The 20,165-nt window shown below is 44.2% G+C and overlaps 1 protein-coding gene and 1 non-coding gene across 12 annotated transcripts in view; both read left to right on the top strand.

Moving 5' to 3' along the window:
- Positions 1 to 19,865, top strand: part of PRRC2B (proline rich coiled-coil 2B) — a 51,837-nt gene extending 31,972 nt beyond the window's left edge. For 4 of the 11 annotated variants that reach the window (XM_072883399.1, XM_072883398.1, XM_072883397.1 and 1 more), the window contains exons 17-32: positions 1,013 to 1,212; positions 2,037 to 2,182; positions 3,476 to 3,617; positions 4,244 to 4,326; positions 5,034 to 5,225; positions 5,351 to 5,545; positions 5,981 to 6,067; positions 7,049 to 7,153; positions 7,761 to 7,953; positions 9,237 to 9,334; positions 9,996 to 10,123; positions 11,187 to 11,427; positions 12,904 to 13,080; positions 13,760 to 13,851; positions 14,438 to 14,558; positions 15,004 to 19,865. In XM_072883399.1, the coding sequence (XP_072739500.1) occupies positions 1,013 to 1,212; positions 2,037 to 2,182; positions 3,476 to 3,617; positions 4,244 to 4,326; positions 5,034 to 5,225; positions 5,351 to 5,545; positions 5,981 to 6,067; positions 7,049 to 7,153; positions 7,761 to 7,953; positions 9,237 to 9,334; positions 9,996 to 10,123; positions 11,187 to 11,427; positions 12,904 to 13,080; positions 13,760 to 13,851; positions 14,438 to 14,558; positions 15,004 to 15,144 (2,341 nt within the window). In that variant the 3' untranslated portion in view covers positions 15,145 to 19,865. Of the gene's footprint in view, positions 1 to 1,012; positions 1,213 to 2,036; positions 2,183 to 3,475; positions 3,618 to 4,243; positions 4,327 to 5,033; positions 5,226 to 5,350; positions 5,546 to 5,980; positions 6,068 to 7,048; positions 7,154 to 7,760; positions 7,954 to 9,236; positions 9,335 to 9,995; positions 10,124 to 11,186; positions 11,428 to 12,903; positions 13,081 to 13,759; positions 13,852 to 14,437; positions 14,559 to 15,003 lie in introns of those variants that run through there. The other 7 variants (XM_072883402.1, XM_072883403.1, XM_072883401.1 and 4 more) reach the window with 7 other exon arrangements.
- Positions 8,199 to 8,286, top strand: LOC140661429 (small nucleolar RNA SNORD62). Its single transcript, XR_012045742.1, has one exon. It is a non-coding gene; the product is annotated as a small nucleolar RNA SNORD62 (small nucleolar RNA).
- Positions 19,866 to 20,165: the final 300 nt, after the last annotated feature.

The raw sequence follows: 20,165 nt of genomic DNA, 5'->3' as shown, positions 1-20,165 counted from the left end.
TAGTGGAGACAGGTGATGAATGGCAAGCAGCACTGTGTGTTCCTAGCCTGGTGGGAGGAGTTCCTTCTGAGAGTATTTTAAAACAACTCCAATGCTAGGGATTAAGTATTTCCTTGCAAGTGTCTTGTGTAAAATCTGATGATCGACAGGATGCTGGCTTAAGGTGGGCCTTGGTCCTGGGCCAATTTGACAGCTCCCTCCTTATCCTTTTCCTTTAACAGACACAGGAGAAAAAAAAGTCCTGTGCAGCTGCTTTGTATTGGGTTTAAAGCACTGACAAATAGGCAACTTGTTCTTTGTTTTCTGTCCTCTTGTGACCCATCTCCCCCAGCTCCTGGATGTAATAACTAACAGTACTTTATATGGAAATAAGGGAGAGGAGAGCTGATGTCTGGAAAGATGCATGCAGGTAGAAAGGGAAAGTAAGGGAAGGGGGAAGCTTTTTTTCTTCGCTTCTCCTTTGACCGTGACGCTTTTTTGTGAGTTGAATGCTTGGGAATGATGTGTGGATGGTGGTCAAATGGGCAAAAAATTTCTGGGAGAAAGGAAATGGGAAAACTGTATTTTTTTTTTTTTCTTTTTCCTCAATGTCATCAGCCTCTCCCCATCTCCCTTCCCCTCACCTGATGCTTGCCAAGAAATGTGTGTTAATTGCAAAGAGGAGCATGGGAGCTGTTAGAGCAGTGTCATAGGAGAGTAGGAGACACTGTACAGGAGCACAGAGCCCCCCTTGTAGGGACAAGCTAGGGTATTGGCTCTCTTGCAGGGGCAGTGTGTTTGGTTGACTCATGAGTACAGGTATCTTTCCATTTCTATCCCACTTCCCCAGTAACGTCCTTGTAACAGTCTGTGTGCTCAGAATTTAACGTCTGCTTCAGTTGAGCAAAGGCTGGGGAAGGATGAGGTGCGATTAGAAAACCGATAAAGAAAATTTAGCCCATATGTTTTCTTCTTGCTACTTTTACTCATCTTCTAGTGACAAGTCTAATTCCTTTCCCTTCTTTCCTTGTAGGTCTCCAGAAGAAGGAGGGGGCCTTGGCAACACCAGTGGTGGGAGCAGCCACTCCATTTACAGCTTGGATAGGGCCTCCCATGCAAACTCAGAGTGTGCTGAGGGGCCGGGTAAAAAGCCAGAGAAGGAGCCCAAATCCACTGCGCAAAGAGCAAGTGAGAAGGGAGAGGCCTTGTCACAGTTTGAACTGAGTTACGGAAGTGAGTGTCTTAGTTCATTTGTTTCTTTAAAGGGTTAACGCAGTGTGGCTGACTTCAAGCCAGACTGATTCAATCCGGTGTAATTTTAAATACCAGGTTAGATTTTTTTTCCCATTTATTTACACAAACAAGAAGATTCTAGTGTATATAAATAGGGAAAACATGGAAGACAAAGATGATTTTAAACCCAAACTTTCAGACAGATCTGACAGTCTCTCTAATGCTTCTTCTATAGAAAGTTTGGGTTTAGGGAGAATATTTCCCTATTTCTAAGTTGTTAAATTTCAAGCCCAAAATACCTTAAGTAGTGCGAAGGAAATTGAAAGAGCATCCAGAGTGGGGAATTTGAGTCTGAGCTCATGGCAGAGAGGCAAGAAATGAATATCACTGAAACCATTGGCATTAGGCCATGACTTGGCTTTTTGCCATTTGTGGAACTGTGGTTTTACATCCAGAGGTGATGGGTGTGTTTTCAAAAGTACCTGTGCCTGCTTTGTCCTTGCTAATATTTGGAAAGGTGTGAGGTTTGTTTCAACTGATGCTACACCTAAAGTTACCCGAGTTACCACGTGGCTCACGTTCCCAAGCTCTCCCAGCTGGACCGTGCTCATCTTGAGGCAGAGGAGAGCAAAGGCCTGCAGGATAAAGTGACTGGTAGATGTCAACAGATTACTGTGGCTTAGTTTTCAAAGCTTGCAGCTGGCTGAACTTCTTTGCCTGTAGCATGGATCCTATTTGGAATGCACTCTTTAAATTATTGCAATTATAAATCTTTATATGCATCCACACATGCACTATTTTTTCCCCATATATGCTTTGTTCAGGTGCCATCATCGATAATCGGGTGTCGAACACAGCGGAAGAGAATGAAGTAGGTTCTATGGCAAGTGAAGGCTTCATTGAGGTTCTTACTAAAAAGCAGCGTCGTTTGCTGGAAGAGGAGCGAAGGAAGAAGGAACAGGCTGCTCAGGTGAGGAATGGGAGGCAGAAAAAGCTTAACCTGATACATTGTTTGGACTGCGGTCAGAGGAACAGGGCCCCAAAAAGTGTTTGGATGAGCAGAAAAACATGCAGTTTGCCAAAATAGTACAGATCCTGTACTGGGATGTACAGGATATGTTTCCTAGGCCCCAGAAACATATTTTGGCTCTGATGGGCAGGGGCCATTGGTCTGAAAAGGATGGTTAGATTTCTGACTTCTTGTTTTCTAGCAGAATTGTTAACTGTGAGTTAAGGAGGGTTTTCTAAAGCGATCCTCATCCAAAGCAGCTTGGCTCACTAAGCCAGTTGCTGGCGCTAGTTGGTGGGATATTGGGCAGCAGTGAGCTGTGGAGGACCTCTGCACTCTTGCTGTCAACAACGTGTTCTTGCTAGAACAGGGTGTGGTAGCTTCCTTGCAGGAGGTGTGATGTTTGTGTCTGGGCACCTGACCAGAAAGAAACTAACAACCTGGAAGAAGCTCTGACAATTTTGTGTTCCTAATAGGATAAAGGAGTTGATTTGCAAGAAAAGATTGAAGACTGCAGTGTGGATAGCTTAGTTCAGTTATGTTTAGGAGGGGGCCATTTGTCTACATGTACTGGAAGACTGCAGGTCCTAGGGGACTAAGAGAATATTGTGACATGAAAGGAGACTTAGTGAAATCTGGAGGACTAAATATGAATGAAAAGCATCATTGGGAAGTCCTTCCTGACAAGGAGAGCTTGTGGTAGGTTTGGAAAGTCTCGCAAGCAAACTTATAAAAGCCTGGTTGCTTAGCGTCTTTAGAATTAAGCTGAAGACCAATGTGTGAATGTGCAGTGGGAAGGGTCTTGGAGTTGCAGAGTTGTGCTTCTCTTTCTATTCAGATCTTGGCTCTGTAAAAGAGCCATCTCTGTATTGTGAAATTATTAATTGATCTTGCTTTAGCTGGAGTAAAAGAAAGGAATTAAGCAGAGCAAGTCTGTTGTAGTGTTAGCATACGAAGCAAAGCAAAACTATCCCCCCACCTCCCGAAAAGAAAAAAATCTCATACTGCTGAAGACAGCTTTTTTGACTGCCTTATTAGACTGGGGGAACCTCCCAGTAGCCACAGGGTCCATTTAAAAAAAAAAAAAAAAAGGCATGGGGAGGCAGTCGGAACTACTTTGTATGGTTCTGTCACCTGAGTTGAGGGCTTTTCACATTGCAGCATTTAGAAATCCAGGGTTTGAACTTACCAGGAGCAAACTGTGTTAGCCCAGTGCAGTGACAGGTCTTATGGCCTGTGCCTTTTCTCTTTCAGGCACCAGCTAAGGCCCGCGTCCTTCAGTCTCGCATTCCTCCTCGGTTTGCTAAGAAGCAGAATAGCTTGTGCTTGGAGCAAAGTGATGTAACAGTTTCTGGAAACAGCCTGGGCACAGAGATCTGGGAGAGCAACAGCCCAGGTAAGTTTGGGTCCATCTGTTCTGCAGTGTTTCACACAGCTGGGGAATCCTCTGGCATGTGCAGGAAGGACAGGGTGTCCGTGCGTAAGAGGAGACAACGTTCTCTTGTCTGGTGCTGGAAGTGGGAAGGGAGCTAGCAGACATCTGGAGTAGCATCTGTTCAAAGCTATACTGTTCAACCATCCTCCTCCTATTGTTGACCATGTCAGTCTCCTAATCTATTTCTTGGGTCTTCTTGTAACATCAAGATCCTATGTAGCATTTTCTAGCCTGTTGGGCTGGATCTACTTCAGCCATTTTCTTACTTTGCCTTCCTCTGTTTTCTCATCCTCTAGCCCCGAATAGCTAGTGCCTCCCATGTTTCTATCTCTGCTGTTTCTCCTGTTGGTTTCATGTTCCCTAAGAAATCTCTTCCCTGTTCTCTACCCTTGCTCTCCATACCCTGTCTTCTCTGTGCTGTGTCATGTCTCAGCTGAATGAATGGGCAGCACTAGTTTTCCGAGGTGGTGAAAATATCCTGTCTCATGCCTAGAAATGGAAAGTTAATAGTGTAACATGCATGGTGTACAAGGTGTGCTCACAGGTGTGTTTCAAGCAGCTGAAGCCTGCTCTCTGTTCTCTTCCAGCTCTTTCCGTTCAGTCTCCTGGCAGCGATTCCTGGAGCAAGCCTGTAAATACCTTTAATGGTACTGAGTCTAGCACCACTGAGGTAAGTGGCACCTAATGTGCCATTCAGGTATTGTGTGTATAAAATATTAACATAGGTGGCTTATGCTTCTCATAGCTCCATCTGTGCTTAGCAACTCTCAGCTCTGCTTGTGCAATTTTAAACTGTCTCTTTGCAGTTCTAATTTGAGCTTGATGCTGCTCAAATCTTGACCTAGAGGGCCAAGCGCTGCTTGGTGTTACATGTGGGTATAAATCTGGAGTAACTGTCTGGTTAGAGCTATTCCAGGGTTATGCTCCTACCTGGACGCAGAGTGTGGTCGAGGATGGTGGAATACCATGGGTCATGTTTGTGTGCCTCATGCCTGGGGGCAGCGTGTAGCTGTAGCCTTAATGCAGGGAGAGCAAGGAGGTTCCTGAATGCTTCACCCCTGGAGACCAGAGTTCAAATCTGGTTTGGGTCACAAGTGAAATGAGTTTGGCAATCTCAGCCTAGTTGCTATGTTGGACACTTTTTCCTTATTCTAAAGCCATGGTCTGGTTGGTGCATTGGTTAACCTGTCTCAGGGTTGCGTAGAGCTGAGAAGCAGCAGCCAAGGGATGCTGCAGGACAGGCCCAACTCCGTTGCAGTTAACCAAGACTGTGATTTGAAAAGGGGACATGGTGTTGCTGTTTTCTGGGATTTTTTTCCTCCTTTGTGGAGCTGGGTTGGAGTCTGGGGCTTTTAACACATTTCGTGCTTTGCATAGCAGGGTTTTAAAGGCAGCCAGGGGGATAGTGGCATTGACTTGAGCGCGGAGTCTCGGGAATCCTCCGCTACCTCCTCTCAGCGCAGTTCTCCATATGGCACCCTCAAACCAGAGGAGATGAATGGGGCTGGCCTGGTGGATCCAAAGCCTGACTGCCAGAAGGAGCAAGTGCAGAAGCAGTCTGATAAAAAGGTAATCTGGATTTGCAGCCAAGCCAGAGCACGTAGTGAGAGACCTTGTGAAGTGGTTGTGTTGTTCTTGATAGCATTTTTAAGGCCTGAGATTGGATTATTCAGTCTCTCTGCTTTCCTGTTAAGGATTCAGATCAAGGCTCAGGACAGAACAAGGAACACAAGCCTGGACCAATCGGCAACGAACGCTCCCTGAAAAACAGAAAGGGTTCGGAGGGAACGGAACGGCTGGAAGGGAATATTCCCCCTGTTAACGGGGTGGAAATTCACGTGGATTCTGTACTTCCTGTGCCACCCATTGAATTTGGAGTAAATCCTAAAGTGAGGATTTAATTTAATTTTATCTTCTTGGTGACTTGAGCTTGTTGAGATATGAAAGGTGATTTGAGACAGAAAGATTATTTAGAGGATGCTTCCAGCTGTAGATTTGCCTTAAATTTCATTACTGACACAAACCAGGTACTCAAGATGTCTTGACAAACACGTAATATCCTCTTGGAAATATTGTCCCAAGGACCAGCTGGGGTGGTAACAGAGGTGAGGGACAAAATTATGGCCATCTAAGCCTTTGTGTGTCTCTGGGGGTTGCCTGCTGCTGAGTGCTGAGAAGTGTCGTCTTGTTCTCTTCCAGCAAGGCTTACTGGAGGACAATCTTTAGTTTCTAGTGTCATGGTTTAGGCTAACGTCATTAACCATGAGAAGCAGATGGGTGGCCCTTGGACCTGGATTTGAGTTTTGTGTGTTTTGATTTTTCAGGACTCTGACTTCAGCTTGCCACCTGGTTCTGCCTCTGGCACTGCAGCTAACCCTGTCACCAAATTGCAGGACGCCTTGGCCAGTAATGTAAGTATTTCTTTTTTTCTTCTGTCATTGATTCATCAGAGGTGCTCCTTAGTTAAACCTCAGATGCTTCCAAAGAGAGCAAGCATATTTCTTTGCAGTTGACTTCAAACTTAATGCTTAGGCAGCACACGTGACTAAAACCTATAATGGAAATCTGTGCCCTCAGGGTACCTTGATAAAATCAGCATCACTAGCTCAGAAGTGACATAGGAAGCAACTCCATTATTCAGTGACCTGTGTAAAGCAAGAGGTATTGCAGATCTCAGAGATCTCCATTCTCCTCCTGTGAGACACAAGAGCGCTGGTAATGGGTATGATGCCAATAGTGGCGTTTTTAGGGCCAGTCTGCTAGCTTCCTCGGAAGGTCTCATCTGCCACAGCAAGGCAGAGAACTGTAACTTGGTAGTCAGGTCCTTTTGTAGGTTTCTTAGCTTATTCCAGCCATTTGGGTATTTCATTATTATATGTGAAAGAGTGAGCACACTGAAAGCCCAGCTTGTAGCTCAGCTGTGGACAGCAACGTGAGAAACTCACAAAGCTGCCTTTCAAATGTCTTCAAGTTTGTAGGTTGTTTGATTTTTGGAGGTTTGTCTTAAAGAGTGTTTCTTTTCAGAAGTGCTCTTTCAGAAATAGGTTTTGTCTGAAATTTAGGTAGGTTCCAGATATGGGACAGGAGGGGAAACTCTTCTGCAAATTGAAGTTACTGGGTCAAATTGATGCTTAAGTGGAAGCTGGTGTAACTCGACATAGAGGGTGTCATTGCACATCAGCAAAGCTTAATTTATGCCAACAGCAGAATGGATTACGGTTGAATGTGGTACTCGACTCCTGCAGTGCCACTGAGGATTGAATCCTTTGAGGTGTAGTTACTAGAGCTGCCAGCTGAGGCTCTGACAGCCTTGACAGCTCTGTCAGCCTGTCAGCTCATGACATTCTCGTAAGAGTTTATGAAGTATTCACCATTTACGAATCTCCCCTCAGGCAGGGTTAACGCAGTCCATTCCCATTCTGCGAAGAGATCATCACCTCCAGCGGTGCATTGGCCTGAACCCAATGTCCTTCCCCACTGCAGACCTTACTCTTAAGGTAAGCAAGCTGGCATGTGTGTTTGTCCTAGGTGTGGATGCCGTATCTCCATGGTCAGAGTAGTGAGGATGGAGGGATCTTTCCCAGAGTGTTTTGTTAGGTACTGCTAAATCTTTAATTAGGTTCTGTAAAGGTTGTGCATATATGCTATTCAGCATGGGTGGAAGGGTGTGTGTTTCAACAGTCCTGGATGCTGAAGTCCTCACCGATTTTAGAACAAGTGCAACAGAACTTTCCTACTATTTCAGTAGCTGGGTGAGATGGCTGGTCAGGGATCCTAGGCTCCTAATGGTTTAAAGAAGGAGAAAACCAAACAAAAAACAAATACCAAACAACAGCAACAAACCCCAAAATAAACCAAAACAAAAAAACACCACTGCCCCAAACCCAGAAAGCTCAGCAAATACCAAGGGGGATTGAGTGTTTGTGAAGGATGCTTGCCCATTGGGAATTGGTGTGAAACCCCTTGACCCTGAGACTTGCCAGCTTTCCACTGTGACTAGGCTAGATTGAGTTTGAACTAATAGGTCATAGATGAGCAACTCTAGGCTTCAGTATTCTCCTCCCCATTTGAACTGTCTGTAGTTATTGTCCTTCGTTTCCATAGATGGAGTCTGCTCGTAAAGCTTGGGAAAACTCTCCTAGTTTACCAGAACAGAACTCCCCAGGAGGTGCAGGCTCAGGCATCCAGCCTCCTTCCAGTGTTGGAGCTTCCAATGGTGTCAGCTACAGCTCTTTTGGTGGAGTTTCTATGCCTCCTATGCCTGTGGCGTCCGTAGCACCTTCTGCATCTATTCCAGGTACCTGCAAACTGCAGCAGCAGTATTTGCATTGTCTGGTTGGTATCTAGGAATCATCTTCGGATTCTAGTAGACGAAAGCATGGTGAGAAGAGCTTCCCTGTAAAGTAACTGGCTGGCTGGTATTTAACAGATTCTTAACAACAATTCAGGCAAGACAGACTGTCTCCCTGCTTCGGAGAATGTTACTTGAGTGTGACTGATATAAACTTAGCACAAGGATGACTTTCCCTGTGTAGTGGCAAGTCTCTGTGATGTCTCAATAGATCCTGCTTACCCTTCACTGTGTGCTCAATAGAATAGAAGGGAAGTGAAGAAACCTATGGCTGAGAGACTTCAGCAGTCCCAATATCAATATCAACCATTCCTCTGCTCATTTTGCTATTTAAGTCATAGGTTCTGAGCACCTTCTGCTCTTTGTATGTAATAACAACTTGCTTACAGTTTGCAAAACTCTGGGAGATGAGAAGGTGTTGCTATCCTTGAGTTACAGAGGGAAAGCTTAAGCTCAGTCATGTTAGATAGTGTGTATAATTAGGGAGAGCATCTGGAAAAAGGAAATGAACTTGGATTCTCTTACTCCTGGGTCCCAAAGGGCCTCTCATGCATGCACTATCCTTCTCATTCTTCAATTCAAGAATGGAGTGGAATATGCTGGACAGAAGTGATAGTGAGTGGACCACTCTAGTGACTGTTACTAGCTTCTACTTGGAAAACAGATTGTTCCAAGTCAGCTGATTTCCTTCCCCACCCACCCTAATTTTGCTTGTAAATCCCATGGTTCATATCTGCACAGAACCACAGGAGTGGCGCAGCACTTTGTAATTGGTGCCACCCTTGGGGTGAATATGGCTTTTAGATCTCTTGTGTAAAGGTCTCAAACACCATATTTACTCTTTCTGTCTTTTCTGGCTGCAAAGATGAGATGATTGCAGAGCGGGTTTCTGGCATTTAGGAATATTTTGCAGTGCAGTTCACCAATTCCTGAACTGTTAGTGTCTCTTAACTTTTTTGTGGAGGTGGGAAACCTGGGTTTACATTTAGCCTCTTACAGAAAGATATGGTTAATTCTCAGCAAGCCTGCTAGTGTAAGTGGGCTGCTGGCTTCGGTATGTGGACTTAGGAGCTTTACAGGCTCTTCTGGATGGGTACTATGTTTGTGTTGACTTGCTGACCTGGTTGCTGAGAGGTAGGAAATAGTCTTGACCTGCAGGTCTCTGCAGTGTACTGTGCCTGTATCTCCCCTGTACCTTGAATTTACAGCCTGCGTTCTCTGATGTTTAGGTAACCATATTCCACCCCTGTATCTGGATGGCCATGTGTTCGCAAGTCAGCCCCGCTTGGTTCCTCAGACAATACCTCAGCAGCAAAGCTACCAACAGGTAAGAGAGCAATACAACTAGCTAGTGGTTTCTCAAGGAGTCTTCAGGGTGGCATTTAAGAAACAAGGAGTCATTCATTTCTCTGATAGCCCAAAGCAGCTTAGATGTGGCTCCCTTTAGATTCCTTGAATGCTGCTTCCCAGTGGGTGTCAGAGGTTAGTGAAATCGAAGGGAGGGAACTGAGGGTTTTTTTCCCTTTTTGTACCAGTGCCTTTGGACTGGGTTTAGCTGAAGCAGGTGCTGAGGTGTCTGTGTGAGGTAAATTCCACAGCCAGTCAATACTGATGAGCAATTTCACTACCCTTAGTAAATAGTGTGTTGATAGGGTTGGGGAAGGGGATAGCCCCTTCAAGGTAAGAGTGCAGGCAAGTGAGAGCTGGGGTTGTCAGTGCCTGTTCTGTGTGTGGAGCACGTTGGTCCCCTCATGTGTCCATCAAATGCCTCTTGCAGGCATCAGTCTTCCCTCTTGGGTGCCTATGCAGTATCTTCTCCTGCCAGTGTGCTGCTGTTCTGTGGAATAATGATGCAGGGGCTGAGTAAAGGTGCAGTGTAGGTAATTGTCATGGCAGATTGACTCACAGACAAACTGATGGATTTTTAACAGCCTCGGAGAGTTTCTGGCACCTCTTGTACCTCTCGGTCATTTTAATTTCTTCTGCAGGCTGCTGCTGCTCAACAGATTCCCATTTCCCTCCACACATCCTTACAGGCCCAAGCTCAGCTTGGGCTGAGGGGTGGTCTGCCTGTTTCCCAGTCCCAGGAGATGTACAGCTCCATACAGCCCTTCAGGTAACTGCTTCCAGTTTTTCATTTCCTTGTGGTCCGAACTCTTATGTTCTTGATGGCCACGTACATTGATCAGATACTCCATCCTGCTTCCTTTCCTTAGTAACATTGCCGGGGTGGAGAGCAAGGATGTCGGAGCACGTAAGGCTTTCTGTAGCGTGTCTCTTTGTAGGACAATGGCAAAGACCATCCTTGGAAAATTATATTCAGTTTCTCTGCCTACCCTCTCAAATAGTGAGGCAAATCTTGATGTAGAATGAAGAGGTTTGTGGGCTGGCAAGCAGACTTACTACTGAGAAATGCAGAGCTTACAGCTTATTTTATTTGGCTTACTACTGGGGAGAAGACGAAGAGACAGCTTGATCAGAGCTGAGTACCTGCATAGCGAAATTAAATAACTCTTTTTATTGGATACAAACTACAAGACAAGAACGGAATATATGCCTGCACTTTGGAGAAAAAATTGTAAGATTCAAATTAGGAAATCAAATGCAAGTGTAACAGCAACAGCTCTTGGCTACAGGAGCTGCTTACTAGAGTTGAAGGAATGAGACATCCACTTCAGAGTTGGACTGGCTCTGGGAATCATACTCTGTACTCCCTTTCCTGCATGAGATGAGAGTGAATAATCAGAATAGTCCTTCAAGGCCTCAAAAACCTAGACACTGAGGTTTAAAAAGAACCTTATTTTGGTAGAGCTGTTTGAATCTGTAACTTCTGATTCTTTTCTGCTTTGCAAAACTGCTGCAGACTTCTGGTAACCTGAATCCTCCCCTACTTACTAGTCCAGAGCTTATTGTGCAGGATATTGATACATAAACTTTGAATAGGACACAATGTCATTCTATTGAATATTCCTGCAACACAAGGACATGGTTGTAAGGGCTTGAAAGTGGAAGTAAAAACCCCTGTAACTAAAATGGAAAGTGGCATCACAGCTTATTTCTAAGCTGTCAATTTAGTAGAGTCTGAGAACTGCTTGCCAGATACGGTTTGGCAGGGGGTGTGTGTGTATAATCTCCAAAGGTTTTCTGCATAATAACTTGAGCATATTTTTCTTCTCCAGGTCTCAGGTGTATATGCACCCCAGTCTGTCTCAACCCAGCACCATGGTCCTGACAGGAGGTACTGCTCTGAAGCCTCCGTATTCCGCCTTCCCAGGCATGCAGCCCTTGGAGGTGGTGAAAACCCAGTCTGGGTCCCCCTATCAGCCCATGAATGGAAGCCAGACGCTGGTTTATGAAGGCCAGATAAACCAGGCAGCTGGTATAGGAGCTTCCCAGATGATGGACTCTCAGCTTACACAGGTTAGGAGCAGGGCTTGCAAGCCACTCCCTTGTACAGGCTTTTTCACAGCCGCTTCTTTCTGGGACTGGGTTGAAACTAGTATTTGTGCCGAGTCATGTGTTTGTGTGAACTAAGCTCTTTGTAAAGAGGCAAAAGATTTCCCCAAGAGACTGTTCTGTGAACCATTGTTTCAAACATGTAGCACCTTATTTAATGAGATGCTTGCTAATTACTTCTCTGTCCCTGCTGAGATGTCATTTTGTAACTTGGAAGTCCTCCCCCTCAATATAGACATTTCATGCAGATCAAGCCTTGCAGTGCTTCATGCATAGGAGGCCATGATGCAATAGTTGTCCTAAACGTACCTATTCTGAGAGCCAAATCCCAATTGTGTCCAAATTTAACTCAGCTTCCAGGGTAACTAGGACTTTTTATTAGGAGCTCATCTATCTTCTCAACTCATTTGTTATCCAGGTCTTATTTACAACTTCTGCTGATCTGTTTGGCAGCATCTTAACAAGAATTTCATTGTATGAAAAAGTTTTTGTAAAGCATGGTTCCGATAAAGACATTGAATCCTACTGTGAACATAGCTGTATTTGTGGACACGTGTTCTGATTCTGTGGAGAAGTTTGATACTTTTATTAAACTCATCATACATTTATTTTGTGCAACATGTTAAGGTTTATTTTTTGTTTAAAGAGGGATTTTTATGCTGTGACTGAAAGTCACAGTTAATCCTGAAAGTAACTTAGCTGGGGAAAATACAGAGAATACTGGCAAACTAAATATTTGAAGAAATGCTTTATCCATCGTAAGTAGTAACTTGGTCTCTTTTGCCAGCCTTAGAATTTATTTATTTATTTATTTATTACAAAGTGTTGTCATAGAACCTCCCAAATCCAGCCATTGCGAGAACTGCCGGATGAATCAGAGGGAACAGGAGGCTCTTGAGTCCTAAATTGCATTTTTTTTAAATTACTCTTAATTACCACCATCATCAGTTTGCAGCTCACTGCAGAACATAGAGCTGAGGTCGCCGTCACTTTCTCTAGAGGTCCAGTCCCCAAAATGCTTTGGCATGAAAGTGTAGCAGACTTTCTGGTTTGAGCATCAAGGCTGCAAACAAAACTTCTGACTCTGAGCTGTCTGACATTGCCATCGTATCAAGAGAAAACGCTCATGCAGCCACCGCGAGGAAGACGGAAGAACCGGATGAAGGCTCTAGGCGAGGAGGAAAGCCCTGTGTTTGAGTGCAGTTATGTTAAATCGATACCATGTTAAAAGCCCAGTTGACAGGGTGTTGGCAACACTACCAGAACATGCATTTCAGTGTGTTAGTCCCTCTGTTCCATTGATTTGCATTTCTTCTGTGCCAGACTGCACTGTTTGTGAGCTTCCTTTTAGCATCGCTGTGCTTTCAGGGTATTAGGAGACAGTGTGTCAAACACAAGAGTGTTACCGCCATTAAGTAACTACATGTCCTTATCACACAGTTAACAATGCCTGTGCCTGGCTCCCAGCTTCCTCTGCCCCGCTACGGCTCTGGCCAGCAGCCCCTGATTCTACCACAGTCCATCCAGCTCCCTCAGGGGCAAAACCTGCCTGTAGGAGCTCCCCGAAGAATCCTCCCTCCTGGATCCCAGCCTTCTGTTCTTGCTACCAGCAGGGAGGTAAGGATTAACTCCTGCGTGCTCATCTTGGCATTCATTAACCCCTCCTGCATTGAAGTTTCACCCCTTGATCTTGCTTGTTAAAGGGGAGACTGGCTTGTTTGGGATCCTTAAATATCAAAGCCAAGGATTGGTGTTAAATTGAAGGAGCCCTTTTCCCCTCATCTCCAAAGCGTAGGCCAGCAGTTTTTCAGGTTTTGCTGCTGGTCATCATTCTGTTTCCAGGGAGCCACATCCTGCCTTGATCCAGTTTGGAGTCTCCAGTTTTATTACATGTTTACACAGGTTTCCCCAGAGTGCTTGAGGGGTGGTGAGCTCCAGACACAGTTGGAATACTGCCCAGATATTTCACACTGTTGTGAAGCTTGTCCATTTGAGTAGGTATATTAATGTCATGTCTGGTTTGATGGATTCGTATCATAAGTTTGTCTATTATAGGGGAGAGAGAGCACAGCAGTTAACTTCCAGGTTCTGTGTTTGCTTGTGCTGCTGGCTTGTTGGTTTAATACAAGCAGATTATTTCACTTACAAGCCTCACTTTCTTCACCTGAAAAATGTTTCTTCTTTTAATGGGCACAATGGGTAGAAGGGCAAAGATTTGGCTTAAGTGTTTATATGAAGTAATGAGTGATTTGTGAATGCAAAGGTGATAGTCTCTCTCTCTCATTTTTCTCTGTAGTCCTCCCAAATGGAAATGAAAGGGTTTCATTTCTCTGACGGTAAACAGAATATGTCCTCCGGAGCATCTGTATCATCACCACATACGTACAGGTAAAATGTTTACAGAACTTAGCCTCTGTAGTCAGAATGGGGAAGAAGTGGTGTTCCCCATTTGCGGTGACATGGTGCATGCATTGTCCCTGTACAAGATTCACTTGGGTTTTCATGTGTAGAATGTGCTTACTGTAGTCCAAATACTTGTATCAAAATCCATGATCATGGCTTTCATTTTTGGGTGTGGGCCATTGTATATCTGACTTGGCCCTTTGTGCTTGTGGGAAGTGCATGAAGTTATTTGTTTACTGAGTCTGCAGGAGAAATTGGAATTCGTGTGTGCTTTTGCATGTTCCTTGTTAAGGTGGAAAATCTGAGGATCATTGAATAAAAGTTTTCGTTTCCAGCATGGTCCTCTCAAGATGAGAGTTGCTAATGTCTAGACATACCAAACCTTCAGGTCATTGAGCCTTTTGGGACATGCAGCTACTTTATTTTTTTTCTGCTAACCAATCCATCTGTTGTCTTTTGGGCTGGGGAGCTCACTGATCTGCACAGCACAGATCGTGCCCTGTCTACTGCTGCTTTCTGCTGTCTTTTTTTTTTTCTTTCACACATGAATAAGGTTCTCATTCCATTGTAGAATTTACTCCATGAATATTGTCGACTCTTCGATTTCCAGGCCTAGCTCTGCCAGCCCAAGCGGGAAGCCGTCTGGACCAGCAGTTAGTATGGGCTCTGTGCAAGGACACTATGTACAACAGGTAGTGTGCATCAGTACTTTGTTTGATCCAACAGTGTCTGCTCCTCTATACTGTCATGTTTGTGCCTTGGACTTAAGAGGAGTGGCAGAAAGGCCAGTGTACTGAAGCTATGTGTGGGAGCTGTTATTTTCCCGGGTGGGTGGGTGTTATACTGCGTCCAAGAGTAATGCTGTGTGATTTGAAAGTCAGGAGAGAGTACGTGTTTTACCGTGTCCATGTTGGTTTTTGTTGTTTTTATGGGCTATTTGCATTGCCAGACATGTAAGACACTTGGAGGTCCTTATGTGTGAGGTGTTTTAGGACAGCAAAGTGTGACAGTATAGAAGAAATACCTGATTTTTTGGAGCAGATTTGGTGTCTTGCATGAATGATGGTCACAGTTTGTTTTTTGTATCTGCCTAGAGGTCCCTGTGCTAGCTAATGCTTTGTTTTTGTATGTCAAAAGGCAAAGCAGCGGGTGGATGAAAATAAAGCCAACCTTGGAGCAGTAAAGCTGCAAGAAACAGCTTCCACAAACCAGATGAAGCCAGTGCGCACAGGAGCGATCAAACCTCAGGCAGTCAAAGTGGAGGAAAGCAAGGCCTAGGAGCACCTCCGATGCCCAGCTGATCCTGCTGCCTGGGAGGCACTGCAGCTTAGACTGGACCCCACTGGGTCTCCTGAAAATCTCACCAGATCTACTCCCTGCCCCACATTGACTGACTACAGCGACATCATCCAAGCCCCTCTCCCAACACAGCAGTTCGAAACAGCAGATATGACATTGACCTGCTTGCTTTAAAACAAACCAACCATGTGACTTTTAAGTGGCTCGAGCCATTTTTTTTATTTTATTTTCTTCCCCCCATGCCCCATCCATAGGTAGCTGTGATTGCTCACTTGGCAAAGCCCATCCTTCTCCTTCCCTACTTCTGTCTCAGCAGAGTGGCAACTGGGGGAGAGGGGTTAGTTTGAGGTTTTTCATTTTAAAGGCAGCTGAGGTTTTTACAAAAAAGCTATATCTTTGTTTATAGCAGAACTTTTATATGTTCTCTCATTTCCTCCCCCTTTCTTTCTGCTTTCCTCATTCCTTCCAGAAAAGAATTCCCTTCAGCTAAAATTACGTTCTGACAAAACTCTGCTTAGTTTTATATATTCACTTCTGTGCTATGTTGAGAATCATTGCTCTTCTAAATTGAATTTGTTTGGGTATATTTTCCCCAGATGGTTTAGCCTTTCAAATTATTTGTTTAAAAAAAAAAAAAAACCACCAAAAAACAGGACAGTTATGGCATTCATTAATTTTTCAGTATTTTTGTTTTAAGCTAGAAGCAGTGCTTGCATTAGAAGTAAACGTGTACTAAAGGTATATAGTAGATCAATGCGTTAATCTTGAAACTTGCACCACTTTAATTGTAGCTTTGTGGTGCCTTGTGCACAACAATGTGGCATTTTTGTTTTAAGGAAAAAAAAAAATCCACCACATTTCTGTTGCAAGCTCATCTGGATCTAGGCTCATTGTGGGTTTGTTTGGTTTTTTTTTGGTGGGTTTGGGATTTTTTAGTGACTGCCAAACACACAAGAAAATGCAAATCATAGATTTACGAAATGTAAAACCTGTTGAGAAAAATCTCACCACACGTGGGTCAGAAGAGTTGGCTAGAGCCAACGGGCCTGTATGGACTACTTTTTGTAGTTGCGATGCTCTCTTATGCTCCCTACCTTGGCTGCTCTAATTCTTCATGTCTCCTGAGACTTGTTCTGTATTATGTTCATCCCTTGGGGCTGCTCTCCTAAGCTTTGCTCTTCTCCCTTTTCCCTAGGTCTTGCTTTCTGTTCCTCTAACTCATGGCCTTTTGTAAAATTTGCATAGAAACACATTGGTAAGGGAGCCCCTCTGCAAGGCAGCCATTTTAGCACACTTGGAACCTCCTTTTTTGTGTTGGAAGCGCACGGTTACAGAGGCAGTTTGGAATCATCCTTTTACTCTCCTTCCCCAGATGAATAGCAAAGGGTTCTTTACTTTTGATGCGGTTGCATATAGTGTGTATACAGTGTCATCACCTTACCCTTTCTTACCAATATTTGATGATCTATGAAAGGAAGGTTCCAGTGGGAGGGGGTTGGGTTTTATTTCTTTGGTTGTTTGGTTTTGGTTTATGTGCGTGTGTGTGTGTGTAGATTTTAGGATGGACTTACAAGTTCCTGAAAGTGCTTGGAGTCCTTCAGCTGACAGTAGTCTTAAGTAAACTCAGCTACTTTCAGCTAACTTGGTTTGTGTTGTTTAGCTCTTTCAAAATGTAAAGTAGCTGGTCACTCTGAAGTGAGGGAAAGAAAACTTCATTTTTGCAGGAGATGATAGCTTGCTAACTGGCTGTGCCGTCTGCCTCTGCTAGGTGGCAGCAAGTCATTTGTTGGTGGTTCCAAAGATACTTTGAACAAAGAATGTATTTGGGAAGGCATCTGAAAGGTGTTCTTGTTTCTTTGTTTGCCTTTTCCCCCCCCCCCCTTTCTGGGAAAGATCCTTCATAACTTTCTAGGGATGCATTTGAAGTTTTAAGCTAGGTATAAATAAGAATTTTATACAGTAGCTTTAAAGAGCTTAGAAACCTAAACTAACTTAGACATAGTAATGTCCCCTCTCCACAGGTGTCCCCATTGACCATGCAGAGAACCCAAAGGGAAAGGGATAGGATGGTACTTTAAGAAAAATAAAAGCTTTCTTTTTTTCCTCGTTTTATGGATTTTTAACTTCAGAGCAGAGTGTGCCAGCATCTCTAGCATCCTCCTTAAATTACAGGGTTTGAGATTTAGCGACAAATATTTCCCCAGCCTTCAGACATCTCCCAGACCTGCATCCTCATCTGCTAGTCCTGCTCCCAACGTTTTCCAAAGATTGCTCCACCAGTAAATCATCCCACCCCTCTTTCTGTTTTCTTCCTTGGAATATCACGAACAACAGAATTGTCTGTTTTTTTCTTTTTTTTTTTTTCCTTATCTTTCTGCCCAGCTGGCCCTAGCTAATAACAGCCCAGAATCTAACTGTAATGGCTAAAGAGACTTATCTGAGCCCCCCTCTTCTCATCTCTGTCCTACCCTAGACATACTACTTAAGCTTTACAAAGACACTAACCTCTTTCCTCCCACCTATATGACTTGAAAATGGTCAAATGTGTTGGAGAAACTGGGTTATTGCTAGATACAAGTTATTGCAGTCCCTCTGGTGTAAATGCCATCAGAACTACAGTACTTCCTGTTGAAAAAGGTCACCCTTCTTTCTCTTTTAACCTCTCCATTCCTTCCCCCAACAGAATAAAACACTAGAATTTATTTATACGTATTTGATGTTGTAGGTCTAGGTGAAAAAGTAATTGTTTCACTGCTCTATTTATATATTATGTCTGAATTATTCTGTGCAGGAAAGGCCAAGAAATGCATGTGAGCTTCATTCCATTCCTCACCTTTGCGTGACTGTCAGCTGCAGTTGGCAAGACTCTCTTTCACTTAATGGAGTTTTGTGTGATGGAAAGCAGTTTTTAGAGCCCAGATTTCTAAGGTGCAATATCCTTCTTCTCTGGCCTATATTTTTGTTTGTTTGTTTAAAGCTCGTACAAGGTTACTGCAGTGTTTGGTGCTCTTGAGTCAAAAGGAAAGTCTCTGATCCTCAAGGTGCAGAAATGCCAAGGGTGCTGGTATGCTGATACAAATTCAGCTTGGGAAAGAGGAGAATGGAGATGTATAGAATGTGGATATGGTTTATAGGGGGATAATTCTGGTTGCTGCCTCCGCTGTTGAAGGGTTGGGCCCTAATGATTTATTCCTTTGTGAGTTGCTTTTGCTTTGACTGGAAATCAGATACCAAATTGCTGGCTCCTTCTGCTAGGAAAGGTACAGTGGGAGGGAGAGGTGGAATACATATTTTCAGCAACAATGGGTGAAGCAGAAATATTCAGAGGCTGACTTTGCTGCTTTTCGTTCAGCTGAAGGTCTGAAGCACGTGTGTAACCGGTTCTTTTATACGCAGTGATTCATGGCCTAGCAGCTGCATTCAGTGCTGCTTTCCTCTCTAGTTCAGCCTGCTTTTAGCTCTTAATTAAAAAAAAAAAAAAAAAGGTTAGGGAAGAAAGAAAAAAAAAGTGCTCCAGTATATTTTTAAATGACAAGTGGAAGCAGCACAGTCACCAGTGAAACCGGTATTATTGTTGATCTTCCATAATGTGCTCCTGGCTCTGCCATGTGGCAGCTGTACAGTGGTCAGTAACTCTGAATGCGTTTGCAGCCCGTTGAACTCCATACGTGTTTGTGTCCATGCAGAGGCACTCCATTTAACAGTTTCCTTGCAAGAATGCTGCAAAGCTACAAGCTGCCCTGTGGTTCCTGTGTATTATAGATAGATATTAAAAAATGAGCCTAGCATTTTTGCTATGTCTCACCTTTTGGCAGGCTACTATATTCACTTTCAAGCGAGCACCACTGCATGCCAAGATCTTGTTCTGTTGCGTTTTGTTAACCTTCTGTTTTGCTTCTGACTGGTTAAGCACAGGTTAATTCCTTGTAGCGTGGGTTATTTTTGATGTACAGCAGCCCAGTTTCCTTGTAAGAAAGATGCATTTGTGAGTAAGAATTAATTTACAACAGGCATCAGGATACTTAGTTGTGGCCCATTGACAGAAAAGGTGCATTTTGCCGAAGCAGTGGAACTGCTGGCTGTGAAGAGACAGCAGCAGTCCAACTGCGGGTTTTTCGTTGTTTGTTTTAATCCAAAGACCACCCGATTTTTTCCTAGTGGCCATAGACACCCCCTTGGGTTCAGTGGCTCATCCCGGCTCCTCAAGATGTCTGCAGCCACCAGCTCGACCGTTTCCCTGGGAATCACAGAAGCAGCAGTGAGGCGCTCACCCTTTAGCATGTCTCGAGGCGTTGTCCTTAGCTGGAATTCTTCCTCTGGTTCTGCATAAATTGCATTTGCTGTTTCTCAAGGGGATATTGTACTCCTTTAATGCTTTTAACCTCATGACCTGTATAGTAAATTTTTTTTGGCCTTTCCTCTCTTTGTCTTTTCATGTAGACCAGATATTTGAAAGGGCAGACGATGGATAATTGTGTAACGTGCAACCTGTTTATATTTTTTGGAAACTTTTACTTGGACCGGAACTCGAATCACGGAATCACCAGGCCAGTTGCGGCACACTCTTTATTGCCCTTTTTCCTTGTTTCAGTACCTATTGTTTCTCCTTTCAAATATGTGATTGTATTAGCTCTTTCCATATGAAAGAATTCTCCTTATTTAAATAAAAAAAATAAAAAAATAAAGCAGATTATGCTTTTCTCAAATTCCCGTGTCCTGTGTCTGGTTCTTTTGGTTAAAGACTTGCAGATACGTATTTTTTGTTGGTTTCTTGAATGGAGGTGGCCAAAGCACCGATGCGGGGCCATACAGCTGCTCGGCAGGTGGCAGGCCGAGAGTCGCGCTGGGGTCGTGGCCCGGACCCCGGGGCTTTGCCGATGGCGGGGCCCTCAGGGCCGCCATGGCGGGACGGGGCCCGGTCGCCACAGGCGGGCGTTGCCGTAGCAACGCGACGGAGCTCTTCCCTTTCTCCGCCCTCGCCGCGCCGTGTGCGTCTGACG

Source organism: Ciconia boyciana, chromosome 18, assembly GCF_034638445.1.
Source record: "Ciconia boyciana chromosome 18, ASM3463844v1, whole genome shotgun sequence".
Classification (NCBI taxonomy): Eukaryota; Metazoa; Chordata; class Aves; order Ciconiiformes; family Ciconiidae; genus Ciconia; species Ciconia boyciana.
The sequence above is the reverse complement of the archived record's forward strand: the minus strand, read 5'-3'. Positions and strand labels throughout refer to the sequence as shown.